This window comes from Primulina eburnea, chromosome 4, assembly GCF_022965805.1.
Source record: "Primulina eburnea isolate SZY01 chromosome 4, ASM2296580v1, whole genome shotgun sequence".
Taxonomy (NCBI): Eukaryota; Viridiplantae; Streptophyta; class Magnoliopsida; order Lamiales; family Gesneriaceae; genus Primulina; species Primulina eburnea.
The window spans coordinates 37,718,347-37,736,157 of record NC_133104.1 but is presented as its reverse complement, the minus strand read 5'-3'; the positions used below and the strand labels follow the sequence as shown (position 1 = coordinate 37,736,157).

The window sequence follows — 17,811 nt, the reverse complement described above, 5'->3', positions numbered from 1 at the left end:
TAAACAGCTAGAGATGAGCTGAAGTTGGTGATATGCTAAGGAGCTAGAGATGAGCTAAGAAGCCGAGGATGTGCTGTAAGAGTTGTGGATGTGCCCAGGAGTTAGAAGTATGAAATAGATGACCAATGAAATTAAAAAGAGTGAAGTCCCATCCCTATCAAGAGAGGTTCTAGGTGTTGTCTCGCCGACGCATGAGTTATACGCATGTGGTCCCCTACCAAATATGGTCAGCGTATTGTTCTCTAATAAATATTAGGTTTGAAGAATCATTTGCCAGTGGTTACTCTCATTTTCAGATATGAGCAGGGACGTAGCCAGAAAAATTTTTGACCTAGGGCTGAATGACTCGATAAACAACCCGGGTGAAATTTTCTATTCGAAACTCGCGTTGGGCGGAAAAACAGAAAATCCACTAAAAATATACATCATATGGAAGTTAATCTCAAGCTCTATACATACCAAAAATCTAATCTTCTATGACGTCATCACTACATAAGCTGAAAAATAACTACAAAATCAACCAAGCCATAGTTTGAATCTTTCTGCATAATAAATGGAATAAACTAATTAAGTAGCAAAAAAAAATCATTTCTCTTCGTGCAAACTCAATCAAGACCCTCTCCCGTTTTTCAAATCTCTTACCAAAAAATCCTTTCAAATCCTTACACAAACAACTTTTTTCAACTCGAGACCCTTGCTTACAAAAGTACAGTTGTTGATAGAGTAATTTCTCTTATGATTAAATGAGTTGAAAATAATTTTAGTGGGCTAAGTTAGTAAATATAATTATTTTATAGACTGTATAAAACTTTAATGTAGACCAAAATTATATATATACTATAATTACTCCTATTAATTTTTTTTTGATCCAGGGCTGGAGCCCACCCCAGCGCTCCGTCCCTGGATATGACTTAACTATACTTTTCATATTTTACGTCTCTGATTCGAGTGTCGGAGAGATTTTGTCGAGAAACTCTCCCGACCTCCTTCTAACGTTGGGTTCTTTTTTTTTTTAATGAAAATTAAATTCCATTAAATGAGGTAAAAAAAAATAGTATTGGTACAATTATACTGGGCATACCTAGGACTAATACGAAAACTTAGATACAATCATCGTACCACACTACAAACATGAAGCAAGCTAGAAAATACACAATGATATCATCCTATTACATTACATCTAGCATCATAACATCACAAGGAAGTGATCTCAGGCAAATGATTTGGATCTTCTTCACAACAGCGTCCATATCTATTTTCTCAGCTTCGAACATCACCCTATTTCTTGTGTTCCAGATAGCGTGAACCGTGGCAGCTAGTGCAGCACACCTGAGCTTGTTAATAGTCGACTTACCTCGGTAGACAGTTCTAAATGCTTTCAAAACAGACGAAGAATTCGCCATTATCTTTTTCATGTCAAGCCATCCTCGAATTTTGACCCAAACAAGCTTAGAGAATTCGCAATTAAAGAATAAGTGCTCAAATGTTTCTGTTTTCACTTTACACAACACACATGATTTGTCAGCCACATAACACTGTCTATCACGAGTCAGAAATTTTTGATGAGCAAATAACCAAAGGGCAAACCTGTGCTTGGGGATTACGAAAGATTTAGAGATGAGAGGTTTCCATGGCCAACGTCCCACCGATTGAGCGAAGAACCTGTAAGCACGGCTCAAACCTTCTACCCCCCGGAACCATCCATCTAAGCAACTGGATGCTTTCTCATTAGACCCATTCTCCATAATCAATATATCTCTAATCCCAAGTATTTGCTCAATCAAAGGAGAGTCATCTCTAGCCGCGTTCCAATTCCATATATCACCGAATCCACTGTGCAAATGTGTTACCCATTTAATCCAAAGGCTATCCTTCTTCGCATCAATGTTCCATAGTGTCTTACAAATTAAGGCTTTATTCCAAGCCTTCAAGTTTTTCAATCCCAAGCCACCATCTTCTATCGGTCGACAAACCTGATGCCATGCAATTGGTGGGTGCTTAGTAGGCCATACAAATTTTCTGCACAGGGAGTTAATCATATTAATAATGTTGTTCGGGATTGGTAGAATAGATAACCAAAAACATTCCACACCCTGAATCTCCGAACGAAGTAACTCCAATTTCCCTGCATACGACAGAGATTTACTAGGCCATGATTTAATTTTATTGTCAATAGCCTCGATGAGTAGGCTATAGTCTGAGGTGCGAAGCTTTCTAGACGCAAGTGGGATGCCAAGATACCTGAATGGTAGTTCACCACAACACATACCTGTGAGCTGAAGGATACGATGCTGTGTGTCTGAGTCAATACCAGCCATGAAGATATTGGATGTAAGCAAATTTACTCTGAGCCCCGCCATATCACCAAAATCATTCAAACATTTCATAACCATTGATACACTCTGTACATCACCACGAGAAAATAGTAGAACATCATCGGCATAAGCCAAATGAGTAATATGTAAGTTCTTACACTTTGGGTGGAAGCCAAACCTTTGAGATCTTGACATGCATTTAAGTGACTTGGACAACACTTCAAGGCACAATGTGAACAAAAAAGGAGATAGAGGATTATCTTGACGAAGCCCCCTCTTACCTTCGAAATGTCCAAAGTATCCACCATTAATTGAAATTGAGTATGAAGCTGTAGACACACATTCCATAATCCAACAAATAAACTTCTTGGGGAAATTCAAGTATAAAAGTACCTCATAGAGGAAGTCCCAATCGAGAGTGTCGTGAGCTTTTTGAATATCAATCTTCAAGGTACATCGCGGAGCTCCTCGCTTACGAGAATATTTCCTCAGAAGTTCCTGCGCAAGATGAATATTATCAATAATGAAAGCAGCTTGTGCATCATCAACAAGGCTGCCAATAACTTGCCTCAATCTCTCAACCAAAATTTTAGAGATAATCTTGTAAAACACTGTGACTCGGGTCAGTTCAGGTCTCGGAAAAGAACCATGCAAATTGGTGAGTATGAGTTATAATAAATAGATTCATAAGATTCGAGTTGACGTTGGCAAGTCGTAAATTATTTTACCCCAACATGGAGGAAAAAAGACACGACAGGCTTGACTATATTGCTTTTGGGACATATAATATTCAGCTGTCAACTTTTTATACTCGGTGTCGGATTAACGAGTGGAGAGAGTACTACTCGGCAATGAACCATTTTTGAGTGATATATATCGTGATAGCTAGTTTGGAATAAAATGTATGAAATGGGTAGAATTGTTGGAATACAATTCGCTTTTTTTAGTAGAATTTTTGCATTTTGCAGAAATGAAATCCCACTAAAATTTCTGAATATTTTTGCATTTATGTCGAGGTAAATATCCCGAGTGGTTGGAAAATTGATTAAGATATCCGATTTTTCTATCCTCCTCCGCCCCATAGTAGTGATCGGCCAGTTCATGAAGGAGGCTGGTCGAAAGTATATCAGCAATCGTTTATTTGATCTGTTTTTATAATTGCTCTTAATGCCCGTTACCTGTTTGTTGAAATGCTTTCATGTTTTTTCCTTCATACAATATAATTGACTCCCGCTGATTCACATGTCTCCGAATGCCAACATATGACGAAGAAAAACAGCAATGGAGAGCGATGAGTTGGAAAATAAATTTTCTGAAAGAAATTAAATTTCGTGCCTCCATCAGTGACAATTGACAAACTCCCTCCACCCACGTGGGTTTTAACTTCCTTTTGCTCCTTCCCACTAACTCTGTTACATTTCCCATTTTCCATTTTCTGTGACACTTTGTGCCATGCTCTACATTTGCTGGCTTGGCTGATTTCCTTGCTGATTTGCTCATATGATAACTGATGTCATCTTCGATCTTTGCAACATTTCCAGCTGAGAAATATGGATGAAGTGACTACCAAGTTCAGGGAGGATTTTATAGAAGAATTAGAGCAAGAAGGTACAGTACCAACCCCACAGTTGAGTACAAAATGTCACCGATAGAGTAAGCTACAATATGTCTAGCTCAGTTAGTTAACTGCCTGTGCTGAGGTTGAGATTATTTGATCATTATCATTTTGATTAGCTAGCTCAATTTCGGGACTTCTTGTCTTAGATGCTTCTCCTTGTTTATTTGCTATTGGATTATCCACTGAATTCCCCTGATCTCCTTGAAAATTTGTGGTCTGCCCTCTTGGACTTGAGAAAATTGGACTTGGTGGGTCATTAGTAGGCAAAGAAGCCAATACGAAATCTGATGGACTTAAATGATGATTTTGAGGTGATGAATACATTGCCGTGCCCATTGAGTCGTCCCTACATTTATTGTCTTTCTCTGTAAGTCTAGAGTTCTTGAACGTATGAGAAGAGAGATCTTTGTTGTCGAACCTTCGAAGTAACTCAGCCATCTTTTTCCATATTGTCGATTCAGGATCAGACCATTCTACGACATGCCAATGTTCACGAAGGAACATGACCACATAGATCATAAAGACTAATATTTCAATTATTCCTACAATTAAAAAGAGCCCCCAAAAACTTCTGAGCCCGAGACTTTTTTGTGAATTCAAGGTGCTAGGGTCTGGACAGTTGGTCTTTCCTGAAAACCACTTTCTCTCAATTTCCACGATCTTTTCACTCTCGGTGACATTTAAAATTGCTCTTGAAACATCATGTACTAGAGGCGAACCAATTGGGAAGACCTGCACAGTACAAAAATGAAAAATTTTGAAAATGGATAGACTTGTGCAAGACTTTTTATAAATCGCAATAGTGGAAAGAAGGATGAAGAGGGAAGGAAGGAGGGTCACTTACAAAGCCAAAGCCGCCAGCCTTATACGCGGGATCAACCATGATGTATTTTGAGCAGTATTTAGAAAGGAACAATTTTATGTATGGGATCTCATGAAAAGCTGCAGCTATACCACCATTTTCACTTCCTTTGGAGAGAAGTCTATCCATTTCTTCTGGAGAGTTAAATTCCACAATTCTAGAATCATTGAAATTCATGTGTTTCAGATATTCTAATATGAATGATCCTTTATTATATCCTACATAATCCTTGTTTTCAAGAAGCACGTTGACATCTGTGACCTTCGGCTGCAGCTTTTGAACTGTTAACATGGAGGCAAGACTGGCAGTATAGCTTTGGGTTAGTATAAGAACCACCAAGAACCATATGATCAGCACAAACCTAGCCAAGTTGCTTATCACCCTCTCCTCTACAAAACAATGTAAGTGGTGAGTACAAACTTAAGTATTATATCATCTCTTATGTTATAAATCATGTAACTAAATGATCTTAATGAACCAGTTACCCATGTTTGCATAGCTAAAAGTTTTTGTTTAACGAATGATAGATGACTTACTGTGAGAAAAGACCATGGTTGAGAAAGCAAACCAGAAGATCATGCCAACTTGATGCCAAGGGGGCCCCCTGAAATCTTCATTTATGCGATGTTCCAGAATCCAGATCAAAAACCCAATAAAAACAAATGAGCAAAAGCTTGTCAACCAAAGTTCCCAAGTCAGAGGTTTTACAAATACCCATGCATTTTTGCTCGTATCTTCTTTTATCGGTACAACCATTGAAACGCCAGAAACTAAATAAGGGAGTGTGAAATCAACATATTGTGACCTATTTGCTAAAATAGTTACATCTCCAGCAACAGCATCGTAGTTCTGTTCATTGATCAGAAAAAAAGGTTAGCAATATATTCAATTACATGTTAAATAGTGCATGCGGCAAACTGCTTTGAATTTGATCTCTTACTGCCCTCCCCCCTTCCCACCCCCAAATAGTTGAAAGCAGTGGTGTTGATTGGTACTCACTCCTAGGTATACTTGATATGTCAGATCATTGTTACTACCAGCCTTCTTGTGGTCAGGTGTTGCGAATGGAATATATTCATATGGTACAGCATATGGGAGTGCTGCCATTACTGCATCAAAAACATCTATGCAGTATCCCTCAACAGTTGTTGAATTATCAGCATTCCAATTGACACGAACGAACTCTGTGAAACCCATCTTTACAGGCACTCCTACTTTAAGTTTCTTCCCATTTATTGGAATCACCCAGCCTTTAGATGGAGATGTTTTATCACCTGGCCACAGAGTGGATCCTAAGCTGAACTTGGAAGTGGAATATTTTTTTGTGTTAGCATCTGTGAAGTTTAGTTTTCTGGTAATTCCATATTCTTTCCTCCAATATCCTACCACCCGAACTGCAGGACTGACCACATTTACTATTTCATAAGGAGGCGATCGGAGTTGCCTATCATCTAATCGAAACTCTCCAGAAAGTCCTCTGAATGTAGTTCCTGATAAAGCTTGAATCAGTTTAGGTCCCGCATTAGAGACCCCAAAGGCTTCAAGATCAGTAGAATTTCTTGAGATATCCGCTTTATCAAATGTAGCATTTGTGAGTAGTGCTTTCTCGGCTGCCATGGCTAATGCTATGGCCGAATCATATGCCCATAACCCAAAAATGTTCAATTCCTGGCTAAGAGCCATTGGATTATTTTGCTGAAGCCTTATCTTGTATCGTATTTTGAAGTTTTTAAGCTCTTTTGTATTTGGAGTATGAGGTTGTACACCTATTACTCCAAACATAACCTCTATAACAGAAGGGTCTACTGAATTTATTTCATTTGCCATGCCATCAGTTATAATCCATACAAAGTCTTCACTCATCATTCCTAATTGTTCTGCTTTCATGAACAGGCGGGAACCTAGAGTAGCCCGCATATGGACAACAAAAACTCTTGTTTGCATTGCCATCAACTTATAAAGCTCTGTAAGAATCTGACTGTCTGTTGCTACCGATGGAACAACACTTCTGTAAGGTACTCGGGCATTTACCTGTTCCAAAGCATCAGTCAAATATGGTACAATCCCTTCTCCAAATTCATTGTCCTCGTAGATGGGCACGACTTCTCGCCATCCGAAAGCTTGAATTATTCCAGCAATGGCTTGTACCTGGGAAGAGTCATCTAGATTTGCACGGAAGAAATATTTACTTCGAAATGATGAAAGAGAAGGGCTCGTTGCTGAAAATGTAATGATGGGAACTTGAGCTTTTTCTCCAAGAGCAATCAAGAAGTTTGCCTGTGTTGAGAACACGGGGCCTATGATGGCTTGCACTTCGACATTCTTCAGTAGGTCTAGAGCTGGATTTCATGTGCAAGGAAGGGTGGTCAGACAAAGGTAAAGTTGGCTACAAATTTGTGCTGTTTTCAAGTGTGTTAAATGGTTTAAATATCAAAATTCTGTAATCAGTTCGAACCACATGGATACCAATGTTGTTTGATGGTTGATTATCGTTTCATGCAGTGTTTCAGGTATTCTGTTAGTCGATGAGAACATGCAGAAAAAGTAGGACTTGCATGAATACTCCAAACTCCGAGAACGGATGGCTAATGAAACATCAAGGTTATCATTATTGTTGATAAACTATTCTGTATAATATAAATAAGTTCATTTTTTTTTATGAATGTTGGTGTAGATTTTCGCATCTAAAAAGAAAAAAGAGAAAGTTGCAGAATTTTCGGCTGTCGTAGTACCTGCAGCTGCTGCCCCAACCACACTTCCTTTGGAGTCCCTAGCGTTGAGAACTAGCCTTGTCTTATAATGTACATTTTTACCATAAAAATCTGAAAGTGCCATTGAAATACAATTCAATCCCATTTCCCCAACATAATCACCCTTGTCCAGTATCACCCCCACCCTTACAGCAATAGGGGTGGCCTCTACCAAGTTCATTCTGGTAATTATGCACACAACGAAGAAAAATAGTGCATGGAAAATGGCAATTTGCATACAAGTTTTTGGCTTCATTTTATTAATATCCGAACCTTTTCAGAGGGATCGATGTAGTTTATATAGGTGGGGATTATTTAAATTATATTATATTAATAAACTAAGTAAAATTGTATGGCTTAATAGTGATTCGAATTCTACGTTTGGTCAACTCATTACTTGATCGGTTGAATGTCTAGTTTTTCATCTCAAAACGTCGGCCAGTTTGGACAATTTTAAATAAATTCAAAAATTTTAAATTATTTTATTTTAAAGAACAGGAACGGTGTTGACATTTAAATAAGGTAAAAACTTGTGTGAGACGGTCTCACAGATTGTATTTGTGAGACAGATCTCTTATTTGGGTCATCCATGAAAAAATATTATTTTTTATGCTAAGAGTATTACTTTTACGGTCTCACATGAGACCCACTCTTTAGATAAACGTTGAAAAATTATTTTTTTTTATATTTTTAAATAGAAATATAACAAAATCTAATGGCGTCTATGGACTCTTGTTCATTTTACATTAGTACTATATCGTAGTTAAGTTACTAATTATTCAAATGGGATTAGGCGGATAAAAGAAACCTGATAAAAATAATTAAATTATACTCCAAAAGATTGCGTGCAAAAAGACTAATTTCTTTTTTTTTTTCCAGAATAGAAGATTGAATATAAATTAAAAAATTTTGAATTGAAATAGTCGTCCTTCTCGAGTCTGCTCTGCTCCTAGTTTGTTGGAAGGTTCCAAGTTGTTGGTACGTTTAACCGTTGATTTTGACTCTATCAAACTTGGATTGAAGTCGACAATTATCAGTGTCAAGATCTCAATCTGTCTCTCTCAACTCATTTTGGTCGTAAATTGATTTTGATCCGAAATATCGAAAATTCCGGGAAATTTACATTTTATTGAATTGAATTCTTGATATTTTTGTTAATAATACGCATGATTCTCTAGTTTGAATCATTTCTTGACAGAAAAAAGGAGAGTTGTTCATCGATCATAAGTCGAATTTCGAAACAGACGACATTAGTATCGATAAAGTTTAATATGGCCGGATCGCGATTCTGTGAAGTTGTATTCTGAGGTGTAATTAATTGACTAATGCGATGCATTAGATTCAGTCATCAAATGAATATTTCGACAAGTCAATTGTTCATGCTAAAATGACACATCTTTCTTGCGGACCAATCTGTTCAAACTTTGGAAATTTTTGTTAAATACGTACTATTGACTTCGAGTTGCAAAGTTACTGAATCAATACATTGTACTTACTTGCTCGTCTTCTATACGTTTTTCAATTAATACATATGGAATTTCCAACTTCAAATCAAACCACATAATATCATATTCTAAAATTTTCCCATAAAAAACCTTAATTACTTAAGTTTGAAATCATGGGACAAATTATCCATTATGTAGTCACTATATTATATAATATAACTATATATATATAACTATATATATATATATATATATATATATATATATATATATATATATATATATATATATATATATATATAGTATTGATTTTCACACACTCACAACGTACATCATTTAGCATACCAAAGTTGGTAAAGCTACTTTCATGCTTTTGGATGAATTAACAATAAAAAAACCTTTTTTATAGTATGGAAAATTTGTAACTCCAATTCTAATCAAATGTAAAAGAGCCATGGTAAATTAATTGGTCGGCTGTGATTTTAATTCAATTCAATCCAAAAGTATGATCATATGTACTCAATATTATGTATGTCACAAAAAATCTTATGAAAATATCTTGTTAGTCAATTTTATGAAACATATATTTAACTCAATCTGATTTACGAAACAAAAAATTAATTTTTATAAGAAAATATTTTGTTTTGTTTTTATAAATATGAATCCGATCAATCTGTTTAATAGACATAAATATGTGAAATTACGTAGTAGAAGCTTATGTATTAAGTATGAGCTAGAGAAACAAATCGCACTTGTATCCACACAATCTGACCCGGAATTTATCCATAAATACCCATTTTCACTTGGATCCGACACCACAATTTGTTGTCTTCCTCCATGAACTCACACAAGAAGCAAAATGAGAACATACGGTGGCGCCATGTTTCACCCCATTCACGGATCAGAACTCACAGCCGCCGTCGCCAAAACCGCCGAGCCAACCTTATCGCCGCCGGCCACCGTCCAACGCTCCCCATGCCACTCCCCTGTCCTATACCTCTTTACGGGCACGGTAATGCTGGGAGTAGTAGTCTTTGCTCTCTTGGTCCTCGCATGTTCCTACTGGAAGCTCTATGGCGGGATGCTGAACGATGAAGCGAATGGCGGACGGATAGAGAAAGGAGAGAGAACTTGAAGGAGAAAGCTTTGCCTTTGTCGGAAGAGAAATCACTACAAAAAAATACTTCTACAGAAAGCGATTTTTTTCAATTTTAAGATCGGTTTTTAACCGCTCCAGCACTTGTACCACCGGTTGCAAGATCGCTCCTCTTATTGATGACATTATATCTTCTAGAAGTGGTTTTGTCAACCGGTGGTACAAGTTGAAGAACCACTTCTATTGTTTATTTTAGGTGCATTTTTATAATGCTCGTACCCATTATCCATTACGGTTTTTTTTCGTTATTGTAGAGAAACTGTCGCCTACAAAATTAGCGACGGATTAATTTACAACCGTCGCTAATTAGCGACGGATTTAAAAACCGTCGTTTACTAATTGAGCGACGGAATTCAAAAACCGTCGCTAACTTAGCGACAATTTGTTCATACATTCCGTCGCTAACGTAGCGACATTTATATCATGATTTCATCGCTAATATTTTCGGTAAAATAAAAAAAAATTAATAAATCTTAAAAAAAAACTTACAATATTACTATGATAACATAATTTCTGATCTTAATTAACACTTAAAAATTTACATTAAATCCAAACTAAAATAGTGTAAGAAAAATTTTATGTGTTGTGAAGTGGTAAAAATGTATAAAAGAGAAAAATGTTAAGTACTGTGAAGTGGTGTAAGATAATTGATTGGAAGGGGATGTATTTTATAGAAAATTTTGGCGACAGTTAATGGTTTTCACCGTCGCTATTAGCGATAGTTACTGTCAAACTGTCGCTATTTATGGCGGAGTTTTCAAATTTTAAATTTGGCGACGGTTTATCCTCGGACCGTCGCTATATTTAGCGACGATAAAGCTATAACCGTCGTTAATATTAGCGACGGGTTTTAGTGAAACAGTCGCTAAGTGAATACATGCGACGGTTTGACTTTACCCGTTGCTAAATGTAGCAACGGTTTAGTAACGTCGTCGCTAAATATAGAGACGGTTGTCCGTAAAACCGTCGCATATTTGAAAAGGCGAAGGTTTGTTTTACACCGTCTCGAATTTTAGTGACGGTATGTACGAAAACCGTCGCTAAATATGATAACAGCTTCTCTAAGCATTGTCGATTGTTTAAAAAACAGAGCTATAAGGGCGGTCCACAACAACGATTTTGTGAAACCATTGTTAAAAATATTCAATTAGAGTATTTTCCAGAATGGTTCTAATAGCTAAATCAATAGGAGCAATATATAGCAGCGGTTGATACAAATCGGTACTAAAAATTAAGCAACTGAAACGGTTATGGGACCACTCCTAAAAGTAAGGAAATAGAAACGGTTTAAGTAAAACCGATTTTGTTGTTCAATTTGCACGAGCGGTTTTAGAAGTGCTTCTCAAAAACTGCTTCTAGAAACACTTTTTTTTGTAATGAATTTTTAGTGATCATGGCGGTGAAATGAAGCCGACTTTCTTGGCCACCCTCACGAGTAACTGTAGTAGGGTTACTTCTTGTACCGGATAAAAATATAGCGAGTAATAACGAAAATGAAAATACTAAAAAAATGGATAAATGGTAATCGATGAGAAACAACTGTGTAAAAATATCAAGAAATGATCCAAGAACAAATCCACTGGATTAAAGTTTCGGGTTACTTTTAACTGATTTTATTTATTTTTCCTCATTCTGAATACTGACATTTGAAATCTATCATAAATAATATTAAAATTGTATACTTTTTATATTAAATGAATTTGAAATCTACTTCAATTTTGTTATTCAAAATAAGTGGAAAACAATTTGTAATCAATTATATAAAATTCATACATCCATTAACTAGTAGTTCATGTTCATCATCTAAGAATGTGACGATTGACTCACAAATGGATATTAAAGTGATAAATGCAAACACCTTTATTTTTCCCCTTAATGAGCATGCAACCGTTGATCGCATCTTGAAAATGGAACCATGGCTTTCTTCTACTCAAGAAATTTGAAGTTACTGGAAACAAATATTGTATATTAAGCATGTATTCTTTCCTTGGTTAGCGTAGATATTTAGGAGATTTGTTGTACTTATTTATGCTAAGATTTTTTCAGATGTATATAAGCATGTAATATTATGAACGATGGGTACACTTTTCCCATCCAAAATATTATTGTTTCATGGTATCAGAGCAATAAACATGGCTGGAAAAGACGACGACAAAAAGAAGGAAGGAGGAGATGTGTCTTCGAATTTCACATCTCCGTTTTACCTTTCTGCCAGCGACGACCCAGAAAACATCATCACACAAGTTCAACTAAAGGGTGAGAACTATGATGAATGGGCGCTAGCTATGAAGACGGCGTTACGGGCCAAGAAAAAGTTCGGTTTCATCGATGGTTCGGTAAAGACCTTCCGATGACTCTGTGGAACTAGAGGATTGGTGGACATTCAATTCCATGTTAGTGTCATGGATACTGAATACGATCGAGCCAACCCTGCGCTCAACCATAACCTACATGGAGTCTACAAAAGAACTGTGACAGGATATCAAGGAAAGATTTTCTGTTGGAAACGGGTCGAGAATTCAACAACTCAAACGTGAGTTGGTCGAATGCAAACAACAAGGCATGTCTGTTATGAATTATCATGCCAAAATTAAAATGATCTAGGAAGAGTTGGAAAACTATGAACAATACCCAACATGTCTATGTGGAGGATGCAAGTGCAACATCGGAGCAGATCTGGATAAAAGACATGAAGAGGAAAGACTTCATCAATTTTTGATGGGGTTGGATGACACAACTTATGGAACTTTCTGCTCAAATATCTTAAGCACCGAGCCACTGCTGAACTTGATTCGAGCCTATGCTATGATCATACAAGAGGAGCGAGTAAGTGATATAACTCGAGGAAAAGAACATCGAAGTGAGGCCATGGCCTTTGCGATCCAAACTCCTAGTCATTCTAAGGCACGCGCGGATGGCAAGGAGAAAATTGTGGCATGCTCGAGTTATCCCGATTGGTGGGGAGATATACCTAGAGGAAGAGGCCTTGGAGTGACAAGCCCAGTGCACAAAGTGGACAGTGATCTGCTAGTAATGCAACTTGAGAGAGAGGTCGTGCAGGTCAAATTCAAGCTAATGTAGCCCAAGTGACATGACATGGAAGCATAACTCAAGGACAAATAACAGAAACAGACAAAAGTGGAATAAGTGGGCTGAGCAGTGAGCAATGAAATGTGTTCCTGAACCTCCTGAATACACAAAAGGATGAATTCAAGGAAGACTGAATGGTAAGCATAGAACAATGGAGTGGATAATTAACACCAGAGCCTCTCATAAAATATAATATATTATTTTTTTAAGTGATTTCTTAGTAAAATATTTAGATATAAAGTACAAATGAATTACATAAACAACAATCAACTAAGTATTATTCAAAATAATTCTTCATTCACTAATATCATCTCAATAAATAATATAAAATACAAATAACATTATTAATTTAATTAAATTTCGGTTTTTTCGGTCGGTTCGGTTTTGACATTTATAATCCGAAACCGAACCAAATTAATTTCGGTTTTAACATTTATATCCGAATTATAAAATTCGGTTTTACGGTTCGGTTTAGTGTTCGGATTTTTCGGTCTGGATTTTCGGTTTTATCCGAAGTTTGAACACCCCTAATTACTATGTGGGAGCTTCCAAATTATAGAGTCATTGAAAGACCAAATTTCTCTTTATTGCTCGAAATACAGCTTCGACTTGATTGAATCTAGGTAAGAGCATTTTCTTGATTTTTGTATGTCATATTTTCAATTTCGGAAGCGTGAATTGACAAAACTTTAATATTTTTTTCAACATTTTTTTAGTAGGTGTGTGAACAGTATTCAGAATGAGAAGGAAATCTCAGATGGCGGAGGATAGCCAAGTGGTGCGGTTTTCAACGTTTTAGATGCGTTGTTGAAAGGAAGTTTGGATCGAGTAAAAGCCATTAGGTTTGTTTTTTATGACTTTAATTGGTTGTTTGTTCTATATCTTGGTCCCATATGAATTGAAGTTCAATGCTCAGGGATGAACTTGTTATTTTTTAAAAAAAATTAACACCAAATTGAATTTTATTTAGTTGAAATCAATGTAGTTTTCCAGACTGCTTTTATATATCCTTTTAGTTGATGAGTTGTTTGCCCTGACTCAGTTTCATGGTTGTTTCTTGATTTTAGTTAGATATTATTCGTGTAATTTACAGTAGATGGTATTAGGAAGTTTGCATTGCTTGCGGCTTCTGAATGAAGGAATTTTAAGCCTGTTTTTAGGAGAGATTAAGATACTAATTCAAATATATTTCTACTCACACATTGGACCTTGCCACAAGAATCCAACTTTTTTTAACGCTGAGTTAGTTAAATCCACAACTCTAATTTGAGGGTGTTGGGGGCCATTGGTTATTCTGTATATTAGAAGTAGTGTTGTAAATGGTGGGGGTGGTGGCAAGGTGGTCATTGAGTGCCTATTGCTTAGGTGGTTGAATTTTTTTAAATAATAAAATTTTCATTTAAAGTCTGTTGGGTTGCTTTGAAGTCCAACAATTCATCATAGAAGACTCATGGCCCGTTTCTTAATGGGCTAAAGCCCAATTGGCCCAAAATACAAAACCCTATAATCGAATGGTTTCTTCTTGTCTTCTCTTTACATGCATAAGCTGCTTCTTCTTTATCATCTCTTTAAAATGATATTGTATCTCATTTTTCTTTAAAACTCGAACCCTATCTCAAATGACTTCTTCTTGTCTTGTCTTTACACGCCTCGGCTGCTTCTTCTTGTCTTTTCTTTCAAGTTGATATCACATCTCTTTTTCCTTTAAAACTCAAAACCCTAGCTCAAATGGTTTCTTCTTGTCTTCTCTTTACATGCTTCGGCCGTCTGCTCGCCCGCCTCCGCCGCATCGACCGCCTTGCCCACCGGATAGCTCAAAGCCGCCTAAAGAGGCCTCCTGATGCAAAGGCGGGCGGTCGAGGGTCGCCTACCACCTAGGCGGCTGCCTCGAACGTGTAGGCGGTCATCTACCGTCATTTAGAACACTGATTAGGAGTAACCAAAAGTCTGAAATTGTCTGATGTAAATTCAAAATCTTGCGACACAATTATCTTATTTTGTAAATCAATATGTTGAAGCAATGTGAGAAAACTATGACAAACTTGGCATCCATTAACAACTTTTGACCATGATTGCTTCAATTAATGTTGTCGCATGTTTTCAACTCAAACTCCAAATATTTGCAGGGAAAGAATAAGTTGGGTTCGGACAGGGGGTCGTGGTGCTATCTTGGAAAGCTTCTTGAGAAGATACTGGGAGATGATAATGAAGGGGAAACCTCAGAGTTGATTCATTCAACTATCCTAATGGATGGTTACTTCAAGATTGGGAACACGCTTGAAGCACTAACTTGTTGGAATTATGTATTCCAAAGGGTATAGAGGCTGATGTTGTTGCATATAATGTGGGAAAATGAGGAAAACGGGAGCCATGGAAGTATTTATTAAAAAAATGGGAGTGAATGTAATTTTACTTTTTTATCCTTTATTTTAAATTTGTTTAAAAACTAATTTTGTCAGTAGAATATTTAAATATTTATTTTAGTTTTCTATATAATATAATTTAATTTATAATTTAATTAAATAAAAATAACTTATTATCCCCTCCCTTCTCCGCGACCCACTCTTTCTCACCTCAACCCAAGATTTTCTTTTCCTCATCTGCTGCTGCTGCACACTCAAACCATCTTCCATCTTGCATCATTGTTCTGGTTTTTTGCTAAGAATTAACAATGAGTCTAGAAAATATTCATCTGCAAGAAATCCAACAAGAAAATCACGTATTGGTAAGAAATTTATTTTAAAATTTGAATTTGTTATTGAAGCTAGATTTGGGTCGAGCCGTGGGTGAAGGCTCGAGCCATGGGTCGAGCTCTTCGTGAAAAGCTCGACCGTGAGCATCATCCGTGAGCAGCAGCTTAGCTGCTGCTCTCGGGGAAGCTCTTCCCCAGTAGCATGACCCAAACCCAATTGGGTCGTGCTCTTCGGGGGAAGAGCACGACCCAATTGGGTCGTTCTGAGCACGGCACGACCCAATTGGGTCGTGCTTGGGTCGTGCTCTTCCCCGAGGCACGAATACTGTTTAAATTTTGATCACTAATATGTTTGTTTTTTTTTGTCTGCAGATTTACTTTCCCACTAAACTTGGAAGGAATCAATTCTTTGAATGCAAGTTAACATTAGGATCAAGATACGTTGAGATATGTAAGAAGATTATATCATTTTTAATGAGAAAGAGATAGAGTATTTGGCTGCAGCATACTCAATTCGGTTTGCGATTTTCATTGTTCGAATATTGTTTGTTAACGGGTCTAAATTGTTCAAACGTTTATCCTATGATACCTGACGAAGATGAATTTAGGTTGAGACATTTTGGAGGAAGTGACGGTATAAGTTTGATGGATTAATAGATAGAATGGATGAATATGAGAATGAGTTAGGGGAAGAGATAGATATTGAGAAGTTGAAATTGGCCTTTCTTTTGTTCGTAGTAGGTGTTTTAGGTAGACAAAGAAAGAACAAATATGAAACAATCGATTTAGAATGGATTAGATTAGTTAATAACTTTGATAGTTTTATTAACTATCCCTGGGGTAGCATAGCTTTCGAAGAAGTTATTTATGGACTTAGAAAAGATCTTGAAACTAAGTTCAGAAGCTATGAGAATTTGGTAGCACGCCGTGGGGATGATCCAGATTTCAGTGGATGCGGTAGCTTCCATATAAGTGGATTTATTCATCCGTTGCAAGTAATTAAATATTGTTTATTAAATGAAATATTCTTATTATTTTATATCATACTAATAATGTTTTTTTTGTTCTAGATTTTGGCCTATGAATATTTTCCGGCAATCACTGAAGTGTTTGCTAGACGTCGGAAAGGTCCCAATGTACCGATACCTCGGATGTGTTATTGGATTGACTAGAAAATGGAGTAAAAATCATTCACCTTCCATGGAGGATGTGAACAAAGCTTTTAAAAATGTATATACCAAGGTAAATACAAAAAATTCATTTTATTTACTTTTTCTAATACATTTTTCGTTAACAGTTAATTAATTTTCATGTTTATTGTTAATGATTAATATAGGATATTTTGGGGATGCTCATTCCCACCACGGAGGAGCTGTTGTCCGTACATTATATGACTGGCTATTTTGTTGATTCTAATAATGTGATAATCCATCGCATTACGGAGTTAATTTGCCAAGGTATCAAAGTAGTTTGCACTCAAAATCCATTGGACGACCCAGAGGATGAAGTGCATGTACAGACTGAGATTGAGGATCGACGGTTTCTCCATACATACTCCAGATCATCTCGAGATAAAGTCAGAAAATCTTCTCGCCATCTCGTAGTCCATTCACACATGAATCAACCGTCTCCTCCATCTATGCATAGAGATCATACATCTCTTGAAGATATATATGAACTTCGTTTCACAAGCTTGGAGGATAAAGTTGAGACGATACTAAAGGACCAAGCCGATATCAAGAATCAAATGAAAAATATGCAGAACGATATCTCGAGTTTGAAGGATATGTTTGAGAAATGTTCTTCAATGAGTGCCAATGTTGGTAAGTTTTATTGATATTTGTATGATTTTTAATTGTTAGTATGAAAAATGAAAAAATTGT

General features: G+C 36.6%; 1 protein-coding gene and 3 long non-coding RNA genes across 12 annotated transcripts; 3 read left to right on the top strand and 1 right to left on the bottom strand.

Moving 5' to 3' along the window:
* The first annotated feature begins 3,569 nt into the window (after positions 1-3,569).
* LOC140831100 (uncharacterized) lies at positions 3,570-7,618 on the top strand. Of its 9 annotated transcripts, none has more exons than XR_012117789.1 (7): positions 3,570-3,687; positions 3,857-3,923; positions 5,069-5,203; positions 5,323-5,667; positions 6,689-6,810; positions 6,888-7,171; positions 7,298-7,445. It is a non-coding gene; the product is annotated as an uncharacterized lncRNA (long non-coding RNA). The 9 variants fall into 9 exon arrangements; XR_012117782.1 differs by lacking the exon at positions 3,570-3,687 and adding an exon at positions 7,488-7,618 and having other exon boundaries at positions 3,787-3,923; positions 7,298-7,396; XR_012117783.1 differs by lacking the exon at positions 3,570-3,687 and adding an exon at positions 7,470-7,595 and having other exon boundaries at positions 3,787-3,923; positions 7,298-7,396.
* LOC140831099 (glutamate receptor 2.8-like) lies at positions 3,917-7,873 on the bottom strand. Its single transcript, XM_073194874.1, has 5 exons — positions 7,528-7,873; positions 5,795-7,134; positions 5,332-5,644; positions 4,778-5,184; positions 3,917-4,665 (listed from the first exon to the last, which is right to left on the bottom strand). The coding sequence occupies exons 1-5, from the start codon at positions 7,799-7,801 to the stop codon at positions 3,994-3,996; spliced, it is 3,006 nt and encodes a 1,001-aa protein (XP_073050975.1). The 5' UTR covers positions 7,802-7,873; the 3' UTR covers positions 3,917-3,993.
* A 5,893-nt stretch (positions 7,874-13,766) lies between these two features.
* LOC140829845 (uncharacterized) lies at positions 13,767-15,412 on the top strand. The gene is made up of 3 exons (XR_012117563.1): positions 13,767-13,859; positions 13,956-14,078; positions 15,363-15,412. It is a non-coding gene; the product is annotated as an uncharacterized lncRNA (long non-coding RNA).
* A 1,265-nt stretch (positions 15,413-16,677) lies between these two features.
* LOC140829844 (uncharacterized) lies at positions 16,678-17,423 on the top strand. The gene is made up of 3 exons (XR_012117562.1): positions 16,678-16,923; positions 16,999-17,170; positions 17,265-17,423. It is a non-coding gene; the product is annotated as an uncharacterized lncRNA (long non-coding RNA).
* Positions 17,424-17,811: the final 388 nt, after the last annotated feature.

Bases quoted from the DNA above. Each gene is read 5' to 3' on its own strand.
- LOC140831099 (XM_073194874.1), bottom strand. From the start codon at position 7,801: ATGAAGCCAAAAACTTGTATGCAAATTGCCATTTTCCATGCACTATTT. The intron at 5,645-5,794 runs GTGAGTACCAAT...ATCAATGAACAG, and splicing joins CATATCAAGTATACCTAGGA to AACTACGATGCTGTTGCTGG. The intron at 4,666-4,777 runs GTAAGTGACCCT...TGTACTGTGCAG, and splicing joins AGGCTGGCGGCTTTGGCTTT to GTCTTCCCAATTGGTTCGCC.